The sequence below is a fragment of the Geotrypetes seraphini genome, chromosome 5 (genome assembly GCF_902459505.1).
Source record: "Geotrypetes seraphini chromosome 5, aGeoSer1.1, whole genome shotgun sequence".
Taxonomy (NCBI): Eukaryota; Metazoa; Chordata; class Amphibia; order Gymnophiona; family Dermophiidae; genus Geotrypetes; species Geotrypetes seraphini.
The window spans coordinates 165,325,429-165,350,968 of NC_047088.1; the positions used below are offsets into that span (position 1 = coordinate 165,325,429).

The 25,540-nt window shown below is 42.8% G+C and overlaps 1 protein-coding gene across 3 annotated transcripts in view; it reads right to left on the minus strand.

The window, feature by feature from the left end:
* SPAG16 (sperm associated antigen 16) overlaps window positions 1–25,540 on the minus strand; it is a 695,820-nt gene that overhangs the window by 275,346 nt on the left and 394,934 nt on the right. For all 3 annotated transcript variants that reach the window (XM_033946736.1, XM_033946735.1, XM_033946737.1), the window contains exon 14: window positions 22,286–22,351. In XM_033946736.1, the coding sequence (XP_033802627.1) occupies window positions 22,286–22,351 (66 nt within the window). The remainder of the gene's footprint in view (window positions 1–22,285; window positions 22,352–25,540) is intronic.

A 25,540-nucleotide genomic window follows, 5' to 3' on the forward strand; every position in this document is an offset into this window, starting at 1 on the left:
AGCATTAAGATAAGAAACAATATATGCAGTGTTAGATTTGTTTTATAATGGTTTTGCGGCTCCAAGTTTTTTTTTTTCTTTTCGAAAACGGGTCCAAGTGGCTCTTTATGTCTTAAAGGTTGCAGACCCCTGGTCTAGTGGAAGAGCATTCCACAAAGAGGGGGCAGTAACTGAAAAGATGGATTTGCTAAATTTAAAGAAACACTAAAGTTGGGTAAAATTAAAAAATTTAAGCACGATGAACGTGATTACCAACAAGATAGAGTATACACGTGGATGAAGAAAACAGTTAATAGAAATATGAATATGAAAGAAAGATCTGGCTCTAAAGCTGGAAATAAAATAGTGGCATTTGAAGGATCCTCAGGCACTACTGATGCTAGTAGTGATGAGGGAAGTGAATCATTAGGGGCTTAAGGGAATATAGACGGGTCAGGCAATTTAGCCCGATCGGTGGATCAATCAAAAGGGAGAGGGAGACAAACACAAAAATCAAAAGAAGCGCAAGGACCGACTGTAAGAACACGAACGAACCTACGATAATAATAAATATCTCATCAGGTACACTTTCAGCTGATCAGACCCAGGTTTTGCAGTATGGATTGGGGTTTGTCCCCACTACTACATATGATCCTTTCCGGATGGGAATCGCTTTCTTTAAATTTGAACTCAAGGTCTTTTTTGATGAGAACCCTCCTACTTTGGATATTTCTATTTTTAAAACTGAATCTAGATGATGCCCTCTGAGAGCTCTGCAATATTTCCTTAATACATATCGAGATCTGGTTTTGAAAGATTTGGATGCTATTGAGAAGCTATACTATTTACAGTATAGGAAATTTAACCTATCTAAAAATGAGGCTGCTGCTTTGAAAGAACTCCAAGAGAACTTTGACCTACTAATTATAAGAGCAGATAAAGGTGGTGCTATTACTATATGGGACCGTTCGGACTATCATAAGGAGGTTATGAGATAACTGGATGATACTACTGCATATTTGAGATTGGATGCAGATCTGGTTGATCAATTAAAAATGGAGATAAAATAAATAGTGGAGGAAGATTCTAAAAGGAAATTGATTACTAAAAAAGAGGCTCAATTTTTGATGGAGCTATATCCATCTACTCCTAAAATCTATTTGCTCCCGAAGCTCCACAAGAATCTCAATAAACCTCCGGGCGGCCTATTGTGTCTACAAGGAATTCAGCTTTAGAACTGTTATTTAAGTTTGTAGACTATTTTTTGAAATCGGAAGTAAAGAAAGCCCCATCTTATCTGAAAGACTCAGCTCATTTGCTAAGATTTTAGAGGCAGTAGAGAATACATCTGAGATCACTTTTTTTTTAACCCTTGATATTAAATCTCTGTATATTCAAATTCCCCAAACTGCTGCATTGGAGATAGTAGAAGAAACCCTAGGTCAGGGGTGCCCACACTTTATGGGTTTGCGAGCTATTTTTATAATGACTAAGTCAAAATGATCTACCAACAATAAAATTAAAAAAAAACACAAAGCACACTGAAAGGCAGAGAAAATGTTAATTATTCATATTCCGGGTTTTTTCAAAGAGGTCACGGCAGATGACTCTATGCAATGTCACCTCAGTAACAAAATACAAAAATAGACAAATACACCCCCTCCCTTTTTACTAAACCACAATAGTAGGTTTTAGCACAGGGAGTTACGCTGAATGCCTCGTGCTGCTCTCAATGCTCATAGGCTCCCTGCGCTAAAAAACGCTATTGCGGTTTAGTAAAAGGGAGCCATAGTGCAAAATATAGACAGCAGATATAAATTCTCAAAACCGACACATTTTGATCACTAAATTGAAAATAAAATCATTTTTCCAACCTTTGCTGTTTGGTGATTTCATGAGTCTCTGGTTGCACTTTCTTCTTCTGACTGTGCATTCAATCTTTCTTCTTTTCTTTCAGCCTCCTGTATGTTTCCTCTCCTCCAGACCTCATTCTCTCCCCCAACTTTTTCTTTCTGTCTCCCTGTTCCCCCTTCTTTCTGTCTCCCTATCTGCCCCCTTTCTTTCTTTCTCCGTGCCCTCCCCCAAGCCACTCGGTTTGCTGCCACCGCCATCGGAGAACAGCCCCCAAGCCACCGCCGTCCCAAGCTTTCCCTGCAGAAGCGTCGCGCTGACCAGCATTCCGCTCCCTGATGTCAATTCTGACGTAGGAGAGGAAGTTCCGGGCCAACAAGGCATTTCTCCTCATTCCATCCAGCCTGAGCCCCATCTCTCCTTGATCCAGCATTTCCCTTCTGTGTCTGTCAGAATTACCATTCCACCTATTTTCCAGCATCACCCTTCTTTGTGTCCATCTCACCTATATCCCTATCTCAACACTTTTTCAGAATCTTCATTTGTCTCTGTCCTTGTCTTTACCCCATGTTCACCATTTGCCCTTTCAATGTCTTTATCTCCCCCCCACACACACACTTTTTCAGCATTACTTCTATGTCTCTATTTCACCTCCTCTTCATGTCCCCTCTGTATCTCTATCCTTATTCAGTAGGTCCTGCTTACCCTTTCTCTTCTTTGTGTCACTATCTCCATTTTCAGCTTTCCCCCCTTTTCCTTTGTTACTGCACCCGGTAGCCAGAATCTTTCCACCCTCCCTCCACTCCGGCCCAGCCCAGTATGAAATATTTCCTTTTGTTTTCCTCCCCTCTCTCTTTCTCTCTCTCTTCTGCTCTCTCACCCACGAGTCCTGCATCTGGCCCTCTCCCTTCTTCCTGCAACTGGCAAAACCCCCCTGCTCCGCGGCTCTCTTAAGCAACTCGTCAGCAGCGGTGATCAAGACAAGCTGCCGACATCGAGGCCTTCCCTCTACGAGTCCCGCCTTTGTGGAAAAAGGAAGTTGAAACAAGCGGGACTCGCAGAGGGTAGGCCCCGACGTCAGAAGCTTGTGTCATCGCTGCTACTGAGTTGCCGAAGAGAGCCGCGGAGCAGGGGGTGTGGCCGGAAGCAGGGAGAAGGGGGATGGCTGCTGGAAGAGGTAGAAGTTCCGGAGTATGACACCGACCCGGGCCAGGATGATTTCTTTTTCAGGCTGTTGCTGCTGCCGCCGCCACGCCACCACGCCCCCCCCCCCCCAAAATGACTAAAACGTCCGGCGTCGGCGTCTTTTACGTCGGGGAGAGGAAGGCTGATAGGCCCGGTAGATCGGGACGGCAACACGAGTCTATCACAGAGTCCGGGATGGGCTCTGGGATCGACTCAAGTTGCCTTCCTGAGCTACCGGTAGATTGCGATCGACGCGTTGGGCACCCCTGCCCTAGGTAGTATAGATCTGGGTCGTTTAAAAAAAGATTGGCTTATGAAGCTAGCCACGTTAGTGGTAAAATCTAACTACTTTTGGTATCAAGATAACTTTTACTATCAGATTCAAGGAGTCTCGATGGGGGCGACGTTAGCCCCCTCAGTGGCCAATTTGTATGTCTCAAAATTTGAAGCAGATTATATATATTCAGCACCTATTTTTCAAAATGTGAAATTATAGAAAAGCCATCTGGACGATGTGTTGATCTTCTGTGGGGGGGATCATATGTGGAATTAGAAGACTTTCTATCATGGATTAATACCTTGGACCCACATCTCACCTTTACTATGACATATCACCCAAATAAGATCGCGTACCTGGATTTAATGATAATGAAAGATCAGTCAATTAGAACTACTCTGTATAGGAAAGAGGTTGAATGGAATAATTTTTTACATTTTTCAAGCTATCATCTGTATTTCTTAAAATACAATATACCAGTTAGTCAATTTTTGAGGATACGACGTATCTGTTCAGATCAAGCGGAATTTGATAAGCAGGCAAAAATTATGACTCAAAGGTTTCGAGAAAAAGAATATCCAACAAAATCTATTAGGAAAGCCTATTTTTGGGCTAAATTCGCACAGAGACCTTTACTTAATCAAGAGAAAACTATAAATGATATAAATGAAAACTTGATCTGTGTACTCCCCTATACAGATATAAGTGGTAAATTGTTTCAAAGCATAAAAAAGCACTGGTCAGTACTGCAACTTCATCCATGTTTTCACCAATATCCGATTGTATCCTATAAGAGAGGATGGACTATAGAGGAAATATTATCCCTGCAGAAATTTGAGAAAAGGAGTGCAGTAGATAAAGTTGATCAAATGTTTACTCATAAAACCTGCGCACAATGCCAATGGTGTAAACAAGCTATAGTGGGACCAGAATGGACCCATCCAGGTATGAGGAAGATTTTTAAATCTCGGTTGAATACCTCACGTGTGAGTACTCATGTAGTATATATTATCCAATGCCCATGTGATCTGGTATATGTAGGCAGAACAAGTAGGAAAATTAATGTTAGGCTTACCGAACATAAATCTAAAATTAATACTGGGAGTTTGGATGCGCCCCTTGTTCAACATTGGCAAGCGCTAAGGCATAAAATTACGGACTTGAAATGGAGAATTATAGACTATATTGAAGTAGGGTGGGAGGGTGGTAACGTTATAGAATGTCTAAACTTTAAAGAACAAAAATGGATTTTCCTATTGGATACGGTTAAACCATGGGGTCTTAATACGGAAGTGGAATGGATGACATTAGTCTAAACTTGCGATTGAAATAGCTCCGTGCCTGCCCTGAAACCGAATTGGCTACGTGTAAATGAGATCATTACGTATAAATATTTCCAAAAAAGCCGCAGCCATGTTTGCTGAAGAAACAGATTGTATAGCATTCATGGAACCGGCATAACAAAGGTATTTGGGAGAACTTTAAAATTTAATTAGATTACCTTTATAGATCTTAAGTTAAGTTTCTGTGAGGGTAGCTAAAAATTTGCTATGATTAGTTATGGCCAAATTATATTTACTGTTATTTTTCTCTTTTATCATCAGGGGGAAACACCTTGATAAAGCCCTATGGGCGAAACATAGCCTATGTTGGGAATGAAGAACCCCTGTTATGCTTTATGAAAGACATGAGTATTAAAATAAGATAAATATAGAGCTATAAAATTATAAATTATATATGGAAAATTACTAAAAAATAGACCGATGAAGACCTTGGTGCTAATGAAACTGTGAATGAAATGTACAGACAATATGCACCGCTGAGATCCTAAAGCGAGTTTAAACTGAAAAGTATCTAAGGTTGCCTGGGGTTTCTTGATATATTAGAAATAAAACCTTAGAAAAATACTGCTGTATTGCCGTATATAGTTGCATACTTCTTCAGGCCATAAATCAGTCTAACCGCTGTATTCTGAATCAGTAGTAATCTGGCCATGTCTTTCTTAGTAATTGTCAGATAAACAATGTTATAGTAGTCAAGAAGACTCAATAACAAAGACTGAACCAAAAGTCTAAAAGCAGAAAACTCAAAATATGGTTTGATAGTTCGCATGGTGGACAAGAAGAACTCAGACTTAATACCTGAACATTGATTCAGACTTAATACCTGAACATTGAGCCAGGCCCGCATAACTTTTTTTTTTTTTTTAATAAAATTTCAAAAACTCACTCTGGAAAGGGCAGCTCAAAAGCTGACCTAAATAAGGCCACTTAGCTATGTGAGTGTTGGCACTGAATATTTTGGACAGGCACCCACATAACATAAAAAAATATAAAGACTACTGTTCCTGACTCTCCCGACCATGCCTTGTTGCCCTCCCCCAGCCCATGACAAACCCCATCCCCCAAAGACACCCCCCCCCCACCATGTCTTGGTAAGATTTCCCAGGTATACTTTTGTCCCTGGTAATCCAGCGGGAGTTGGTGGGGGCAGGAGTGCAGTCTTTTCACTCCTGCTCCTTGTGACAGTTCCTTAAAATGGCTGCTATGAGAGACTGTTCCAGGTAGGAGATGTCACTGGCTGAGGGAGAGCAAGTGGGACATGGCCGGGAGGCTGGGAGTGGGTTTTTAAAATTTTATTTTAATTATTTATTTATATATTTATTTGGAAATAATAGCAAGCATTACACTTGTTCAGGTAACACGAAAGGAAATAATACAGCAAAATTTAAAATCTAATAAGTAACAGTATAACTTCTTCTTAGACTCCAATTAAAAGACCAAGGGGGGAGGGGGAATTGTCCTCAAACAGAGACAGGTTAATACAACCAAAGGTAACAAAAGAATGAAAGAATTGGCTTTAATGGATACAACTTCTCTTTTATACAATATCACCCATTCAGTCCCTAATGATCTTTTTCATGTCTAGAAAGCTCCTAAGATGTTTTGGAGCAAAAAAAGTATAATTCGTTCCCAAGTATTTGATGAGGCATTTGCAAGGATATGCCCGTTGGAAAGTGGCTCCTAAATCCTTCACTTCTTGTCTCATTACAAGAAATAATTTCCTCCTTTCATGTGTCTCTTTATTTATGTCGGGATATATCCAGATACGCTGTCTGATAAAAGGAGCCTGAGCTTTTCAAAAGTAAAGCTTTAAAACAGCGTTGCCGAAACACGAATGAAGTGAACAAAGTGGCTCTCTCCTCACTTGTCATAGCAGATGTTTCTAAAATTTCTGAAATATTTCCCAAGTCCAATGGTTGATTCAAAAGTTCTTGAATTACTCCTGGCGTTTTGCTCTGTTTTCTTTATGGTACCAGATAGATAACAAATTTTATTTAAAGGAGGAATAGCTTCGGGAACAAAACCTAATATTTTAACTAAGTAATTCGTAAACATTTCAACTGAAGAAATCCCCAGTAATCTTGGGATATTAAGTAATCTCAAATTTAATCGTCTATTATAGTTCTCTAATTGCTCTATTTTCTTATGAATTAAAATTGTATCTTTAATTAAACTTACATTAACCACTTTAAGAGCAATTATTTCTTCATTAACTGTGTGAAACCTGGTTTCATTCTCCATTTTGATATCCTCTACAGTTTTTGCAAGAGAGTCTACCTTTTTCACCAATGTCGATGTTTCTTCCGCTGTTTTCCGAACAGTTCCGTCCATCCTCTGGAGCATTTTCCAACACATCAACCAGGGTTATCTCCGGAGGGGTCAGGAGATTACCTTCCATCTCAAGTTGAATTTAACTCTCCGCTGCTCCTTCCTCCATGACCTCGGTTCCAGGGAAAATGGCGGAAGCGCTGATAAAAGATAGCATCGAGGAGCATCTAGAGAGGCATAAACTTATGAAAGCAAGCCAACATGGCTTCTGCAAGGGAAGATCGTGCTGACAAACTTATTGCACTTCTTCGAAGGAATTAACAAACGGATGGACAAAGGAGACACCATAGAAATTGTATACTTAGACTTCCAAAAAGCATTTGACAAGGTACCCCATAAACGTCTACTTCGGAAACTAAAGAACCATGGGGTGGAAGGAGACGTACACAGATGGATCAGGAATTGGTTGGCGGGCAGAAAACAGAGAGTAGGAGTAAAGGGCCACTACTCGGACTGGAGGAAGGTCACAAGTGGTGTTCCGCAGGGGTCAGTGCTTGGACAGCTGCTATTCAATGTATTTATAAATGATCTAGAAGAGCGAAGTAATAAAATTTGCAGATGACACCAAGCTATTTAATGGGGCTAGGACTAAAGAGGACAGTGAAGATTTACAAAGGGACCTAAACAAACTAGGGGAGTGGGCAACGAGATGGCAGATGAAGTTCAATGTAGAGAAATGTAAAGTCTTACACGTAGGAAACAGAAACCCGAGGTACAGCTACACGATAGGAGGGCTATTATTGAGTGAGAGTTCCCAAGAAAGGGACTTGGGGGTAATAGTGGACATGACAATGAAGCCGTCGGCACAATGCGCAGCGGCTGCTAAGAAAGCAAATAGAATGCTAGGAATAATCAAGAAGGGTATTACAAGTAGAACGAAAGAAGTTATCCTGCCATTGTATCGGGCGATGGTGCGCCCGCATCTAGAGTACTGTGTCCAATATTGGTCGCCGTACCTAAAGAAGGATATGGCGATACTCAAGAGGGTTACGAAGAGAGCGACACGTTTGATAAAAGGTATGGAAAACCTTTCATACGCTGAAAGATTAGAGAGACTGGGGCTTTTTTCGCTGGAGAAGCGGAGACTTAAAGGGGATATGATAGAGACTTATAAGATCACGAAGGGCATAGAGAAAGTGGAGAGGGACAAATTCTTCAAACTTTCGACAACTACAAGAATGAGAGGGCATTCCGAAAAATTAAAAGGGGACAGATTCAGAACTAATGCTAGGAAGTTCTTCTTCACCCAACGGGTGGCGGACACCTGGAATGCGCTTCCAGAGGGAGTGATAGGACAGAGTACGGTATTGTTGTTCAAGAAGGGATTGGACAATTTTCTGAAGGAAAAGGGGATAGAAGGTTATAGATAGAGGGCTAGTATACAGGTCCTGGACCTGATGGGCTGCCGCGTGAGCGGACTGCTGGGCATGATGGACCTCAGTTCTGACCCAGCAGAGGCATGGCTTATGTTCTTATCCTGCTCCCCTCATTAGAAAAGCCTCCCACAACCACCTCGGTATCGGAGTCTCTCTGTAGCACGAACGAGTCAGCAGCGAGACACGGAGGAACTACTGGATCTGGAGGCGAAAGAGAAACTTCTGGCTCTGGAGTGGTGCCTAAGTCCCAAGACGCCGACTCTTGCAAGCCTTGCGTTCCAGCCAGGAGAGTGGTTCTGGTGGTATAATCCAGCACAATCTGTCACAAAGGTGTAGAAGTTTCAGCTGACCGAACTGAGCTTTTCCGTTTGGTATGCGGCATAGCGTCTGGGGGAAAAACAAACAGGCTTACCAACAGCACACCAGTCACGTTGCCATATTGGACACTCACCCCCCCCCCCCTAAATTTTATTTTAAAAAAGTTATGCAGGCCCAACCCAATATTTAGCCGGGGCCGCAAAACTCTGGCCCGTCTGAATATCAACTGGGCCCACATATGCTCTGGGAGGCCAGCCTGCCCAGAAAATCATCCAATATTCAGTACTGGTGCCTGAACATGGCCCGGCACAGAATATCAGGGGATAAAGTAGCTGGCAGCAATTAATGCTAAAAAATAAACAAACTTGAGTGCCACCAGCTGAATATTGGGGGCTATATGTTTGTTATTCATCTTTCTTGTACTATCTCACTCTATTCCTAGGCAAGTGGGTAAAGCATCCCCAGTGGCACAATTGCTTTAGGAAGCTCATTTACATAATTTTTAAGTCCATCCCCTCTTACCTCAGGACAGCCTTCAGGGATTCAGTTGCTTTCCTACAAGTGGGAAAATTGGAGCTGGTCTTCTCTGCTCATGTTTATTTTTCTTTAAAGTTAATATTTTTTGCATTTCGCGCTTTCAGTGCTGCAGAGGTTCCCAGCAGGGACGGCTCTGGCTTTGGGAGATCACAGACTTTGAGGAAAAATCTGTTTCCAGGGGTTGGCTGCCTGGCAGTTCATCCTCTGGAGTCTGCACTTCAGATTGGGGCTTAGGGACTATTCCCTTGGGAGCTGGCTCACCCCAGGATCATCCATTTGTAGGTTTGAGCACAGGCTACGTGGTTCTATTGAGGCTTTTCCAGGATTGGGGCAGACCACGTGTCTCCACAAAGTCAAGTGCATGGCATGTTCTGTAGGTGGCGGAGGTCCTTGGTCATGGAGCTCAGACCAGAGGGGCAGTAAGAAAACTAGCAGTTCAGTTATACAGCTTGTTGAGGCCGAGGATCTCCCTGTAAGTTGTTTCAGCTTACTTTACTGCAGCTTCCAGCAAAGCATGGCACAGTGAGTACAGGCTGACAGCCTGTTTCAGCAATTTTTTTTTTTTTTGGGGGGGGGTGTCTTCAAAAGTTAGTTTTGCGCAGTTTGGGAGTTAGCCCTAGTAACCCCCCCCCTCTAAAATCCTAAAATGGTTGTGTTTGGGGGGGTTCCTGTGATTTTCACAGGCTGTTTTTTTCTGTAAATTACACCCAATGGTAGACATCTTGGATTTTCCTGATTTGAATTTAAAGTTATTTTTTGCCTCTACAAGCTTTGTTTTTGCAAGAAAACCACTCAGATGGATTCCCCATGGCATGATACTTCAGATTCATGCCCTGTTTGTGGTGGAAAGCTGTCCGGCAAGCGGCCAAGTTCCATATGCGATGCAGCATAAGAGGGGAGCAAAATATCATTGGACCAAGTTCTATTGACCCCTGAAGGGGGTCCTGTTGCTCTCTCTAGCTGGTAGCAGGCCAAAAAGTCAAAAGCAGGCCACGGAGACAGTACATTAGATAGATTGTAAGCCCACCGGGACAGATAGGGAAAATGCTTGAGTACCTGATTGTAAACCCCTTAGATAACCTTGATAGATGATATAAATACCTAAAATAAATAAATAAATACCCTTGCAGCCCTGATGAAACGCAGCCATGATTCAGTGTCTAAGGTGCACATGTCCTCCAAAATTTCTAAGAGGAGTTCCCAGGTGGCAGCTGCTGCCTCGAATGATAGATTTTCCCTGGACTTTATTAACATGAGTATCAGGTTTATTTGGCCAAGAGAAAGGTGTTTTTCACACCTCCTCTATCATCCTTGATGGATACAGGGGTTCCCCCTTCCCAGGACACGGGTCTTAAGTCCAGTCTTCCTGAGCTGCCCAAAGATGCTTTGCCGGTTGATGACACAGACAACCAGGATGACCTGACCATCTGTTTGCTTACGCAGTCTGGTACTACCACTGCAGGGGATGTTGTGGCACTCGCAGACCTCCTTGATCCAGATCTGGGTAAGATTCTGGATCTGAGAGAGGACCCCAGAGTGTGGAAATTTTTCAAAGCCACAGAGTTTAAAAATGCATGGGATAGACATAAAAGATCCCTAAATAGAAAGAGGATAGTACTGACACAAAACTCAACAGATCAAAAACTGAAACTTAATTTATGTTGCACAAGAATGGTGCTTAAATGGAAGCCCCAGTAGCAGGGAAGTGAAGATGATGGCAGATTGACTTCAATAGTCTGTGCTTCCTATTTGGCAAGACAGGTCAGGAGAGGCTGGAGTTAGCTTAGATGGCAACTCCAGAAGTGGGCCAATGTAGCCAATGCCAGACAAATTTCTATGGTCTCCTTCTCATATGTAGCAAGAAGGATTAGGATCCCTTCAAATCATCTAAGTACAGGTCTTACCTATCTTGGGGGTGGAAGAGGGGAAGACACCTAATACTGGAGCTTAGCAGCTAAAATGAATTATTACTGGGTTTTTTTCCTTCAACATTGCCTTGAGAATAAATGTGAATGTTACACAGACTAGATGGACCACACAGGTCTTTTATTTGCTGTCATTTACTATGTTTCTATGTGATTAACCTTGTGAAAATTTATCCAATAGATATAAGAACTGTGTTAGAATTTATTTTTACATGAATAATGAATTAATTTATTCCTATTTTGTTCAAATCACTTTCATAACTGAGGCAAGTTACATGCTGAAGAATAATTATGCACACCTGGGCCAATGAATGTGCTTAATTGCACATAATTACATTACAATGCAGGAAATGGATTGTCTTATTGAGGTAATGAAAGAAATGAACAGGAAAAAAAAGGTATAGAGGCCCAAATCAAGATTTGTAACTGTTTAAACACAGTTATTTCTACTGTGTTCATTTCTCAAGTCGCGTGCAGCTGCACTGAAACTTCTCTGACACAACTTCCTGTTTCTGGTTGCGTCAGATAAGAAGTTTCAGGCAGTCGCGTGTGACTTGTTTAAAGGCTTGTGTTGCTTGGAGGCAGAAAAATGAAAATTGCCAGTGAAGGTGAGGGGAAAGGAGAGAGGGAGATGTTCGGATTGCAGAGATTGGGAGGAAGGATATAGGGGGCTGCTGGACTGAGCGATCGCGAAGGGTGATAAGTGAGGCAACGCGCGCAAAATACTTAACTGCGGGAACAAGGCCATACCCGCGACAACCATTTTTCTTTTCCTCCCCGTTTCAGTGGGTTACCTGCGGTTAGCTGCAGGTAACAGTCACCATGTCATTCTCTAATTCAAGGTTGATATATTATTGCTAACATACAAGTATTTCATTAAAATATTTTTAAAATGTTATACCTTCAGAGCTTCCAGAAGCCATGGGCTAGAAATCAAACTGTTTTTGTTTCTTCTAAATAGGAGTATAGACTGCATATCAGAAAAGCATTCTATTGATGTAATAAAGGATGAATGCTGTTAATCTGTATACCAAATAGGCATTTCAATTTTATTTACTTCTCCTACAATCCAGCCTGGTGTCAGTTACCATCCAGCTATTCCAATAATGCTGAATATTTTATGTCAGTTCATATTCATTACTGTAGTCAGATGATAAAACACTCAAATCAGTATGAAATTCCCCATCAGTGAAGGAAATGAATAAAGAAGGACTACAATGGAACAAAAACAGCACAAAAAAGAATGCATTATAAAAATAAGAATTTACCATGATCCCACTAGATCCACAGTAGACATGGGAGAAGATCCTGAAAGTCCCATTAGAAACCCTGTTAGGAGAACTGTGAGATATCCTGAAGCTAAAGTAAATCCTGTGCACAGCCTTAGTTGGGAGCCTCCACCTTTAAGAAAGGGTGATGAATCAAAAGCGTACGGGACAATTGCGCGCCGACAAAGCTGCTTGGACATATGCGCACAGGACGTCAGCGTGACGATTAAAACTTAACATTAATTAATGGCCGCTGCCTATGCGATCGGGTAATGTGCATCCGATCTGAGCTCGCTGACTGTTTTATTTTATGCTGGTGATAGCTGTTTCCAGCTTAATTACATTCCTACCTGAACGCAATGCTGAAGAGGAGAAGCCGGAGCACTGCTGGTGCCTCGCTGCGCTCAGGAGGGCCGACTCTCGGCAACATTGAAGACTTGCTCTGGAGGATGCAGGGAGCTGCGTCTACAACTCCGGAGGTTGGCCCGCTGAGGACCCGGGTGTGGGCGAGACTGGCGGGATTTCTCTTGGGCCAGATACTACTCTCAGCCCAGAGATAAGAGCACCGCCTCCTCCACCACAGATAGCCAGTTCTCCCAGGGGCGAGGAAACCCCAAATGAAGAGGCGGTCCTATCCCCAAAGGCAGATTCAACACTAGGGAGCCTGGGAATGGAGATCTCGGTTCGGGTAATCTCTGAAGAGGACTCTGTGGAAATTAGAGCAGCAGGAGGTTTGACCCAGAAGGAACAGAGTCATGGATATCTTAAGGAAGGTGAGAGTCTATGCACTTCAATACAAGTTTCTTTTTGGGATAAGCCTGCTGAGGATGACCTTAGAAGCTCTTGAGACCTGGTAGCAAATTTTGGGAAGACAATTAGCTCCAATTTCCAACAAATTGAAAATAAACGGATTCACCATTCAGAAGAGCTAGAAAAATTAAAAATGGACATGACTTCTTCAAAAAATATACTTCAAAAGACTCAGCAAGACATGGCTTCAGTAAAACAACTTCAGGAAACTATAATTAAAGATAATTTAAATCTTAGAAGAAAAGTAGAGACATTAGAGAACCATGCGCGTATTAATAATTTGAGATTGATAAATTTTCCAAGAGTAATCATGGTTTCACCTAGAGACATGCTTAGGAGATATTTAACAGAAATTTTTGAAGTTCTGGAGGGAAATCTTCCACCATTCTCTCAGGTGTATTATCTCCCTAGCAAAATTCCGCATCAACAGCAACCTGTACCTACTCAAGGACAAACATTAAATATTACTGAAATTTTGGAGAAATCAGACACGGAGGTGGCAACACCAGCAACATTAGTTGTTACATTGGTTCTATCTATTGATAAGTCATGGTTATTGAGACTATTTCTTAAGAATAAACAGAAGGAATTTCTTGGTTGTAAAATTCAAATGTTCCCTGATGTTTTAAGGGAAACGCAAAAACGTAGGCGTGATTTCCTTTTTTTAAAACCAGGGGTCATCTCACTAGGAGCTACATTTTACTTAAGACATCCTTGTAAGTGCATTGTTCAGTATCACTCAACTAAATATGTATTTTTTGAACCTCAACAATTGACTAATTTTGTGGCTATGTCCCATCTGGACAAGGATAAAATTCAATCTTGAGCTCTAAAAAGGAAAATAGTAGCTTCGTTCCCAATGTATAGAACAGCATTACTTTGATGTATTGATTATATCTCTTCTTATTTCTTGCCAATATAATTCTTGGATCTAAAGAGGACTTGAGCTAATTTCACCATAATAATTCTTCTTGTAATTTTACTTAACTTTTGTTAAGTAAGGATTTATTTTTAATGATTAATATGCTTTGGTTAAATTTGCTTTCTGTACAAGTTATACTTGATAATATATTGAAATCAATAAAAATACTTAAATGTAAAACTTAAAATTAAAATGCTCTGACTTTTTTTTTGGGGGGGGAGGGGTAACCTACTCCTACAGGAGCATTGGTCCAGGACTTGGCAACTAAGTTTCAATGCCAAAAAATGTAGTCATGCACCTTGGCAGCCAAAATCCATGCAAGACTTACACCCTTAATGGTGAGATCCTAGCGAGGATAGTAGCAGAACGAGACTTAGGGGTGATCATCAGTGAGGACATGAAGACTGCCAAGCAAGTGGAGAAAGCTTCATCTAAGCATAGACAAATCGTAGGTTGTATACATAGGAGTTTCGTCAGCCCTAAGCCAGAATTCATTATGCCATTGTATAGATCCATGGTGAGAACACATCTGGAATACTGTGTACAATTCTGGAGGCCACATTACCGCAAAGATGTGCTGAGACTTGAGTCGGTCCAGCGAATGGCCACCCGGATGGTCTCGGGACTCAAGGATCTCCCGTATGAGGAACGGCTGGATAAATTGCAGCTATACTCACTCGAGGAATGCAGAGAGAAGGGAGACATGATAGAGACGTTCAAATATCTCACGGGTCGTATCGAGGATATCTTCTTTTTCAAAGGTCCCACAGCAACAAGAGGGCATCCGTGGAAAAGCAGGGGTGGGAAACTGCACGGTGACATCAGGAAATACTTCTTCATCGAAAGGGTGGTTGATCGCTGGAATAGTCTTCCACTACAGGTAATTGAGGCCAACAGCGTGCCTGATTTTAAGACAAAATGGGATCGTCACGTGGGATCTCTTCACAGAGAAAGGTAGGGGAGGGTTATTTGGGTGGGCAGACTGGATGGGCCGTGGCCCTTATCTGCCGTCTATTTCTATGTTTCTATGTTTCTATGTGTTGCTGCCATTGGGGGTGGGTGGGGTGAATCTTCAAAGCTCCTAAAAAACAGGGAAAAATTACACTTTCCTCTGTAATGGAGGGTGGTTCCCCCTCCAACGGCAGCGGCAACACTTCTAAGTAAAGTGGGGGGTTCCCCCAAAAAAAACCCTTGGAGCACTTTAATGTTAAGTTTTAATCTGGTGTGCTGACGTCCTGTGCACATTTGTCCGAGCGACTTTGTCAGCGCGCAATTGTCTTGCACATTTTAGTCTATGTACTTTAAGATAGCCTTTCTTGCGCGCTTTAGTCTATGTACTTTAAGAAAGCCTACAGCTCAAGCTGACAGCAGGAGTGCAGGGTTCTTTAAGAACTTCTTTGTCCCTACTAGGAGTAGGCGGGGCTTCATGCGGAGAATACCATTTCATGAACCTGCCTTGTCAGACAGGGGAGAGCACAGCTGGAGCAGGAAACAGAATGGAGCTTGGGAAGAAATCCTATCCTTCCAGCAGAGCATGGCACAGAACAAAGCAGTTATCCTGCAGAGTCCTCAGACTGGGACAAGAAAGAATTAGCTGATTGTGAAGCTAATCCAGCTGCAGAGGAGTTGGGGGAAGATTGGCCTATGGATTATGTACAGGATTCTGATCTGCCTGACTTTAAGGAAGAACACATGATATATGAGTAAGACTACAAAGCCATACAGTTTATTTTTGCCTTAAAGTTTTTTCTTTGTACTTGTCCTGCATGGGAGTTTGTGCAGGCAGCTTCAGTAGGGGTGTGGTAAGCCACCCATTCAACTGAGAAAAGAAACAGAGTTTTTGTTTTGTTTTTTTTGCTGCCATCCTGTTTAAGCAATGCACCAGCAAGAGCCTGGGACTGTGCTACAAAGGAAAGGAAAAAAAAAAGTTGGGCTTTTTTTTGTGTAGTTTAAATCCTATGAATGGACTGTACTTGCTTGGCAAGTTGACTGGTGCCAGAGGAAGTTTTACATTTCTCCTTCCGAATTTGCGAGGGTTAGGGGCAGAGCCTGCCCGTGAATTTGGAAAATCGTGAATAACTTTTAGGGCTGATTTTGACCCACCCCCGCCTACCTCCTGCATCCCGCATCTCCTCAGACCTTACCTAGAGTTCTAGCAGTGACACCCGGGGCAGGAGTGATCTTCCTACACTCCTTCCCCGTGCAGAGCTGTCAACAAAAATGGCTGCTGTGAGTTCCTGTGGTCTCACGAGACTACAACGGGAACTCACAACAGTCATTTTTGTTGATGGCTCTGCACAAGGCAGGAGCGTCATCACTAGACCACCAGGTAAGGTCTGGGGAGATCTGGGATGTAGGGATGGATCACAGGCAGCCTTTAAAAATTAGGAGGCAAAAAATCACGAATAACTGAATTTGTGAGTTCTAAAATCGCAAATTTGGAGGGAGAAGTGTATTTCTGAAATGAGTTGTCTATTACCACTAAGATAAGTGGCTTTTCATACATTTTCTAGTATTTAAATATTTAAATTGTAGATGGATTGTTTTATAACTATTTATACACATTGATTTGCATGAAATAGTGGAGGAGGACCAATGATTATAACCACAATATGTATCGGCTGAACGGCCATTGGCTGGTATTTGAAACAAAGATATGGTTTGAAGTCTTTTCAATCCTTTATCAAATTTATTGATTCATAACCATTTTTGGTAACACCAAATACAATATCAAATACTGAGGACACATTTTATACTTAGAATTGAGGTTTGAATTCCATTTTTGGTTTTGAATTTTGCCATTTTGGTTTGTGGAATTTGGAACATTGTGAAGTTGAGCCAGGTTTTTTTGGTTGACTGCCAGATGCACAATATTGCAATAGTCCAGAGTACTCAGGACAAAAGACTGAACCAACAGTCTAAACAATTTGTCATCAAAATATGCTATAATCCAGTGTTCTTCAACCATGGACCAGTGCCGGTCCACAGAAATTTCCTGCCGGTCCACAGGGCCAGCACATGCATCAGGCCCAAAACAGTGTTCTTCAACCGCTAGTCCACGGTGCGATCAATGCGGCGTTATCTTTGAGCCAGCACCTTCAGTGCACAAAGCCACGGGCAGTGGCTCCTACGGGCATCCTGCGCCTGAACCGGAAGCCTTCTCTCTGACGTTGCAACGTCCGTGGACCGGCGGTTGAAGAACACTGGGCTAAGTCGTGGGCCAGATCCCACCCATCTCTACCCAATCTCCACCCCAGACCCCGCCCCCATAATAGTACTAATTGCAACTTGCACGTCCCATGCCTTACCTGGAAGCCTTCCCTCTGACATTGCAACTTCTGAAGTGGCGTTAGACGATCTAAAGCGGCTAACCAGGCGTGAATCACACCAAGATATATGGCTGAAATGTAGGCCTGGGTAACCCTGGCCTATATTTCAGCTGCCTATCTTTGCCTAGACCGCAGCAGCCGATTGCGGCAGGGGAATTCCCTCCTGCCCCATCAACTGAATGTCAGAGAATTTCCAAAGCTGCGATTCTGTAACCGGCACCCAGGTTCTGGGGGCCAGTTACAGAATCACGGCTTTGGGGAGTCCCAGCTGCTCAGCTGATGGGGAGGGGGAATTTCCCTGCCTTGATTGGCTGAGTGGCTGCGACAGGGAACCCCCAAACCCCACCGCAAATCAGTCAGCAGAAGAGATGCCCACGCCCTCCTGCCGGCACCCCCCTCCCCGCTAACATCCCTGAGGGATGCCCAATCCCTCCTGCCCCCACCCCCGCAACACACCCAGCAGGAGGGATGTCCAATCTCTTCTGCTGGCAGCCCCCCTAACACAACCGGCAGGAGGGATGCCCAATCCCTCCTGCCGTCAACCCCTGCTAACATTCCTGGCAGGAGGGATGCCCAATTCTTCCTGCCAGCACCCATCCCAAACCCACCCACTCCCTGAAACTCACCTGTACCCTCCCCTGTACCTTTTTGTAGAAGGCCAGCCCGAGTGTTGCCCACTCCCTCTGACCAGCAGGCCCACCTCTTCCGAATGGTGGGCCTTCCAGTGCATTCTGAGAAAGTTCTTTTATTTATTTTAAAAACTTACAACAAATACAAGACAAAGCAGTACCAAAAGGAAGACCAATCAGAAATACAAATATAGAAGAACATAACCTATCCCATCCCCAACCTTCTACCTGCTAACAATCCCTCCCCAGCATAGCTAATACAAAGGAAACTAACCAATGAAAACCAAACTGCAACTAATACCAAAAAATGGTCTGACTAATCTAGACCCGGTTAGTCCAAGCATCAATCTAGCACCCTATTAAGGCGCACCACCATCCACAGAGTCTGTCATTGAGCTTCATAATACCTGGCTCACTCATCTTCTGCAACTTTATAGACATCCTCAATAATGTCAGAGCAAACAGTCTCTGGCATCAGGAACTGCTGTCGAATGGATACTTGACAACGTGACATCCATAAATAAAACTTCATGACAGCCAAAATCAAGAAAAATGTGTACACATGAACCCCCTCAAAAGACCTCCATCCATAGACCCAATCAGTGTAAGACAGTTGTCCAAAGCACCCATACCCAAACCCCAGCCTTCAAGCCACCCTCCTCCCCACCTCCAAAGTGAATGGACAAGAAAACAGGAAATGATCCATGGTTTCCAATTTCCCTTGGCATTCTCCCCTTGGGCAGTTCCTATCTGACAACGACCTGCACTTCAGATTAGCGTGAATGTACAGTCTACCCTGAAAGGTCAACCAAATGGTGCTGACAAATTGGGAGGGGGGAAGACGAAACATAGAGAGACACCAGAGCGCCTGCTGCCTCAAGGTCTTCGGACAATCCCTCAAGCTTGGAGCCATCCAAGTAGAACGGCCTTCCCTAACCTCTCCTGGAATCACCCCCTACCTCTTGACCAGCCTTACCAACCCTACGAAGTGAGAAACTCCCCGAGAGACCCCTAAATGTGAAATAGCTGACATATCTTAATTAAAGTGGACCTAGCACATCTGCGCTAATTTTATCTTTCAACTGCAAAAACATAGGAATAATTATTTTCTGTAATAATTTGACAGCTGACACATTTTTACCACAAGTTCTACTGCCTAGCTTGCTTAGTATATAGTTAATTAATATCTTTGCAATTATTGTTTTGAAAATTATTCTCCTTCCTCCATTTAATCAGCATCACCCTGGCTCTTCCTTTTCTATTAATTCACTCATTCAGTGTGTCAACCGATTTACTGAACTCACATTTTAATGCAAGTTGGAGTGCTACTTATTAAACCAATATTCTTATCTTGAGAATTCTCACCATGTCATGGTTCTCCCTTAATTAATTATAGTTTATTAAAGACATTCATTTTAATACATTATCTGAAAATAAACCGCACTGACATTTGTATCTTGATAGGCAAACTTATTTACCTATGCAAATGTTTTATAATAATTACCTCAAGCAGGACTAAATACAGCCATCATTATTTAGGTACACATTTTCAAAAAGTTCCAGCTTTCACAAGGTTTGGCAATTTTGGGATTTAGGAAGCTAAGCTTTACTAGTTATAAATATATCTACTACTACTGCTACTTATCATTTCTATAGCACTGCTAGACATACACATCACTGTAATTAAAACATCTCTGCTGGGTATCTAGCTGTCTGTTACTAACCTGCCATATTCAGCCACTCTAGAACTGATGCAACAGGCTGCATGCTAGAGCTGTGAACTAATCGTTAGAGTCTCAATGCATATGTAAAAATATGTTTACATCCAATGCAGCAAACAAATTATATGAAAATAATCTATGCAGGGAAAGTATACTTATACCAATTGCAATGGAAATGAGTATGATGGCCATGTGTGGTGGCATAATCAATACTTTGTGCAGAATTGTAGCAACACCTGGAGGAGCATGCATAGTATGAAGGTAATTTTATAAACCATTTTTTTCAAGATGCTGAATTACATGCGCAAATGGTCTCTTATAAAATTAGGTAACAACTGAAACAGAAATGGTCCTTGTATCTCTACTAGATGATCTAAACAGAAACCAAGACAGGGGATTTTCCTTGGTATTAATACAGTGGTACCTTGGATTATGAGCATAATCCGTTCCAGGAGCATGCTCGTAATCCAAAATGCTCATTTATCAAAGTGAGTTTCCCCATAGGAAATAATGGAAACTCGCTTTGATACGTTCCCCCCCCCCCCCGAGAACCGGCATTGCTCCCCCGATGGCTCCCCTGTGATCCGGCACCCTCTCCCCCACGATCCAGCACCCCCCCTCGTGGTTCGGCACCCCCCGCCGCGATTAGGCACCCCCCACCGCGATCCGGCACCCCCCCAACGCGATTGGCACCCCCCGCCGCAATCTGGCACCCCCCCACCGCAATTGGGCACCCCCTCGCCGCAATCCGACCCCCCCCCGATGTGATTGGGCACCCCCCCGCCGCTTCTTACCGTCATTTGGGCACTGGCACCGGCATGTCCTGTGCGTTGGTGCCAGTGCCCGAAGATCGGCCTCCTCTTCTGCTGGGCCTTGAGCATCTGCGCATGCTCAAGGCCTACGAGTTCACGTTCTATCTCGGAGAGAACGTGAACTCCCAGGCCTTGAGCATCCGCAGATGTTTCCTTTATTATTATCATGTTCATGAACGTAAAGCAAAATATGATTAATAATAGACTTCATTAAGAAGTAAAATCATGAGATGTTAGGTCAGGGCCTTTACTGGAAGAGGTAACTCATGGTAGCTGAGTATTCACCTCATGAAATAAGCTTGTCTTCTTTATTAGGAGGGCAAAGCATGGGTGTTTTATACTCAGCAAGAAGCAACCATAAAAACGGAGAAGCTTAGAATACAGGAAGGGAAACAGAAAGTAGAATCCTGGAAAGAATCATCAATATCAATAGTCCCCTACCCAGTGGTGTAGCGAGGGTGAGTGGTGCCCGGGGCGGTGGTGCCCCTCCCTTGCCCTCTTCTCTGTCCCCAATCCTTCCCGACCCTCACCCTATCCTGCAGCGCACACACCACCCTTCTCTTCTCCTGTACCTTTTTAATTTTCCAGGTGTAAGCAAAAGCACAAACTTATTGCCCGCATCATATCAGCTATCCCTCTGCCATCACTTCCTAGGCACGGGGCACGGAAGTGATGTCAGAGAATGGTGACACCAAAATGGGCATCTATACTAGTATTCTATAAAGAAAATTAGGCATCCTCTTTTCTTTATACAGTAAGGGGGAAATTCTGTATAGGACGTTGGTCTCAGCAGCCGCTTAAGAAGTAGCTGCGAATTGCAGACTGGCATCCTAACGGTGCCCATATCACAGGTCCTGGTTAGAGAATTGCGCTTGATCCCTTGCCATCAGCTGATCATGGCAAGGAAATATCCTTGCTGCGATTAGCTGAGCGGCCACAATATGCTGGCCTACATTTCAGGTATCTATAGCGGCCCTAGAGAGATGCCTAGGGCCACTTAAGCTTGCCCATGGGTAATTCTGGACAAAACCATGTCCACACCCACTCTTGGGCGAGCTTAAGTGTCCCAACGCGTCTCCCTGCACTCATGACAGACACTTACAGTGTAGGTGCCTGCCTCGGTGTTTGTTTTTTTTTTTTTAAGAAAATGTGCATCTTGATTGGCTGGTTAGACACCTACCACTGCCTACAATAGAGATGCCATTTACAGAATTTGCCTCTTAAGTCCAGATAGGTACCTTCATGGCACATAAGAATAGGGGACTTTTCATACTGTAGAATTGCCCTCCAAAAGGTCTATAATTTAAATTATAGCATGCGTGTAAGATATTTTGTGCATGCTAAAAAGTAAGAACTTTGCAGGACAGCCTTAATGATTTTTCTAGTGTCTTTAATATCGAATTACCATGTGAATGCAAATGTGTCCATGTCACACATGTAACTGGAGGAATGTCATAGGAAAATAATGTGAGCTCAATAACCCTTTATTTTCCTATGACATTGCAATATTTAATAATATGATTTTTCACCAAGTGATATAAACTATACATGCAGGAAAGATCTGTGGTAAATTTACTGAAAAAGATATTGAACATCCCATAAAGTCAGTAATGGAAATTGAAATTTATTTAAGATGTAAAAAGAAAGTAGAAAATAATTCATTCAGGAAACTTACCTTCAAATTAAATGTGGCATCGTTGCAGGAATGCATGTGACCGTAAAATGTCTGTGCACAGAGGCCCTGAAACAAATGAGTAAAACAATGAAACTGATCAACAACAACTAGCATATCCACAAAGCATTGTGGACCTTTTATCATGCTGCATAGTAAATGCACTGAAGCCATTTAAATCCCTATGGGCTTTGGTGCATTTACTGCACCAGCCCGCATTATTTGGCTTGATAAAAGAGGCCCTTTATGTAGCTATCATAAATCAATTAATTTGATATGTCTTTCAGCTGCAATCTGCTCCTAATAGATCAATGGAGATGCACTGATGTACTTGAAACTCATTTTAGATTTCACCAAAAATAATTTATTTTCCCAGTATTTGTTTAAATAACTAGGCACTCATGTTCAAAAGAAAAAGACGTCAAATGTGACACAAAGTGGCAGATGGAGGTTTTCAAGGGAAAACATCAAATTGCAATTTTCAAAACTCAGGTTTGGGATGGTTTCTCTGCATTTTGTCTAAATCACAAGAGGGTATGTTGGAGGCATGTTTTAGATGGTATCTGGATGGGCCCAGAATTTGGACATTTTTCCTGGATAATGAAACAAGATAAAAATGTCTGGCACAAAAACTGGGACATCAGTGAGCGTAGGAGCTAATACCACTGCAACTGGCGATAAAAATGCCTAACGCTGCTTCATAAAAGAGGGTGGGGGTAGGGTTATTTAGAAGAAATGTAATGAAACTTAGCTAGTACAATAATGAACTTAATAAATACCTCAGAATTATCTAGAATAAAAATTGTACAGATTCAAATTACAACAATTATTATTAAAACTGTCATATAGAATGTCTGCTAAATAATTCACCCTCAAAGTACCCCCTCCTGAGGGTTTATGTTCTCCTCCATGGAAGCATCTTCTAGTGCACATCACAAAGGAAGCCACATCTGCCACTTTCAGACTCAGAGGTAAAGCCTCAAACTGTCTTTTGAGGACCAAGTCTACCCTGCGATCCTGTGCATCCTTTATTATCATTCCTCCCTTACTAGGGAGTGAACTATGATTAGTGATTTGTGCTACTAATGAATCCACCTTGGGTGAGGCAAAAACTGTTGAAAATCAGGAGCCATTGGGTACAACTTTGTCACAGCCTTGGTAAACCACAGAGGGCCCTCTGGCATCTCCCAGTTCTCTATCAGCATCATGGTTATCTCTGGATGTGAAGGAAGAAATGTGGACTAGGTCTCAGAGCTGTTCATGAGCAAAATTTGAGCTGTGGAATTCTGCAGCAGTTCCAGCTTTAACTCTCTAAGAGATACTGTAATGACTTCCATTAAGTCAGCCAGTTTGAAAGGTCTGCACACCCTGGTCCTCTCCCTGGTCTAGAGCTGCCATAGACTTTTGGCAGTTATCACCTACCTGAGACCCAGAATCCTCCAAATCTGAGAATTTACTTTGAGGGAATAAAGGCATTGACCCTAATTCCCAGTCTTCCCCATTCCTTTATCAACTGGACCTCTGGTTCCTGCAGCAAAACTTTTCGCTGAGGAACTGCCCTTTGCAAAAGTTAAACCCCCATGTGCCACCACCGGTGATACTCCAGACTGTGCAGATGCTTTATACTTCACATAAGCTTCCAACATCAAACTTAAAAATTCAGAGTCAAACCCATGTCCTGGATCTCCTAAGGATCTCTGCAGGTGAACTTTTTGTGCCCTCATGGGTTCAGAGGTGTCTCTGCATTTGCGTTTCACTGCCAACATCGAGTCACCATTCAAGGACTCTATGGAGAATTTATGCCCCAACAAATGAGCTTACTGTGACTAAAAGACCCTAGAAGGACCAGAGGGGGCTGAACCCAATGCTCCTGCCCCCCTCACATGCCCTGTAGCATCTGGCACATGGATGCTTCTCAGCCAACCATCCAGTCCTAAGCTGGCACAATACAGGGGTAAGAAAGGGAAAGGCCTGGGGAGCCTATAAAAAATCATTTATTATAAAAAATAAGGTGTTTGGGGGGTAGATAGAGGCTTTTGAAAAAAACCTGGAAAATCAAGTATGGCTGTCATGGCAGTGTTTTGGTGCCTGAAAATGGCCTGGAAGAGCTATATAAAACTTCCAGAACTTAAGAAAAGTGATTCTGATAGAGGGGGAAGCCCCAGAAACCCTCAAAAGTCCAGTTCTTGAACCACCCCAAAGTCTCCCATAGACAGTACTCATAGAACTGCTTCGTGATGTGATTGTATCAGCTCACACTGCAGCTGAACAATGGAGATTTCTGCCTCAGACAAGCATAGATAATTTTTCAGCCACTTGTCTCTTTGGGCTTCCTTTTAGACAGGCTCTGAAAGCCTGAAACCCTCAATCTCATTAGCTCTTCACACATCTTCCGGGGGTGGGGGCGGTGCAGTAGGTACCCACTACAGCCTGCATTCAAGCACTTGATAAATCAGGGGTGAGCCGAGCTCCTAGGGAAACATGCCCCAAGCTATGATATGAATTAGTGCATGCCGGCTAGGTAGGTGCCTTGCACAAGGGTTGTTCCTCTACTCCCCTCCCGCCAACTATAGCCCTCTCAGAGACTATATCTTTTCCCAGGCAGAGCTATCCCAGAAATCTTGGGAACATCTGAAGCCTCAAACATCGGATAAAACCCCCCAAAAATCATAAATCAGATGCAAAGCAGAAGAAAAGACACCTTTTCTACTTGAATGGAGAAGGAAAAACTGAGGCTCTGCCCAGTAACATAAGGCGGCAGAATTGAAAACTGTAGATGATTCCTTCTGCAGTCTTCATGGGTGAATGGAAGAAAGCTACTTGTCAAGCCTACTATATGCTTTGCACTAGAAATACTGATACTTTCACATCTGGGGGGAGGGGCATGAGGGAGTCATTGACCACTGGGGAAGTGTGTAATTTTCATGACTTAATCCTTAGACGCGTTTAAAACAGGTCTAGATCAGGATGTCTAAATGGCATCTTGAACATCTTGGGAAATGTTTGATTATTGCAGCAAGACGTCCAAGTGCTAAGCATACCCAAATATCGCCCATAACATGCCTCCGAGTCCCCTTGAACTTTGGATGCACTTCAAACAAAAAGCCTAGCAAGATGTCTAGGAAGTTGGTTCTGAAAATCGTTACCTGAACGTTTTGGCAATTAAAATGTCCAAGTGCCAATTTATGTCATTTTTTGGATGTCTTTTTTTTTTTTTTTTTTTTAATGAACCCCTTAGCATACAATTAGGAGTTAATT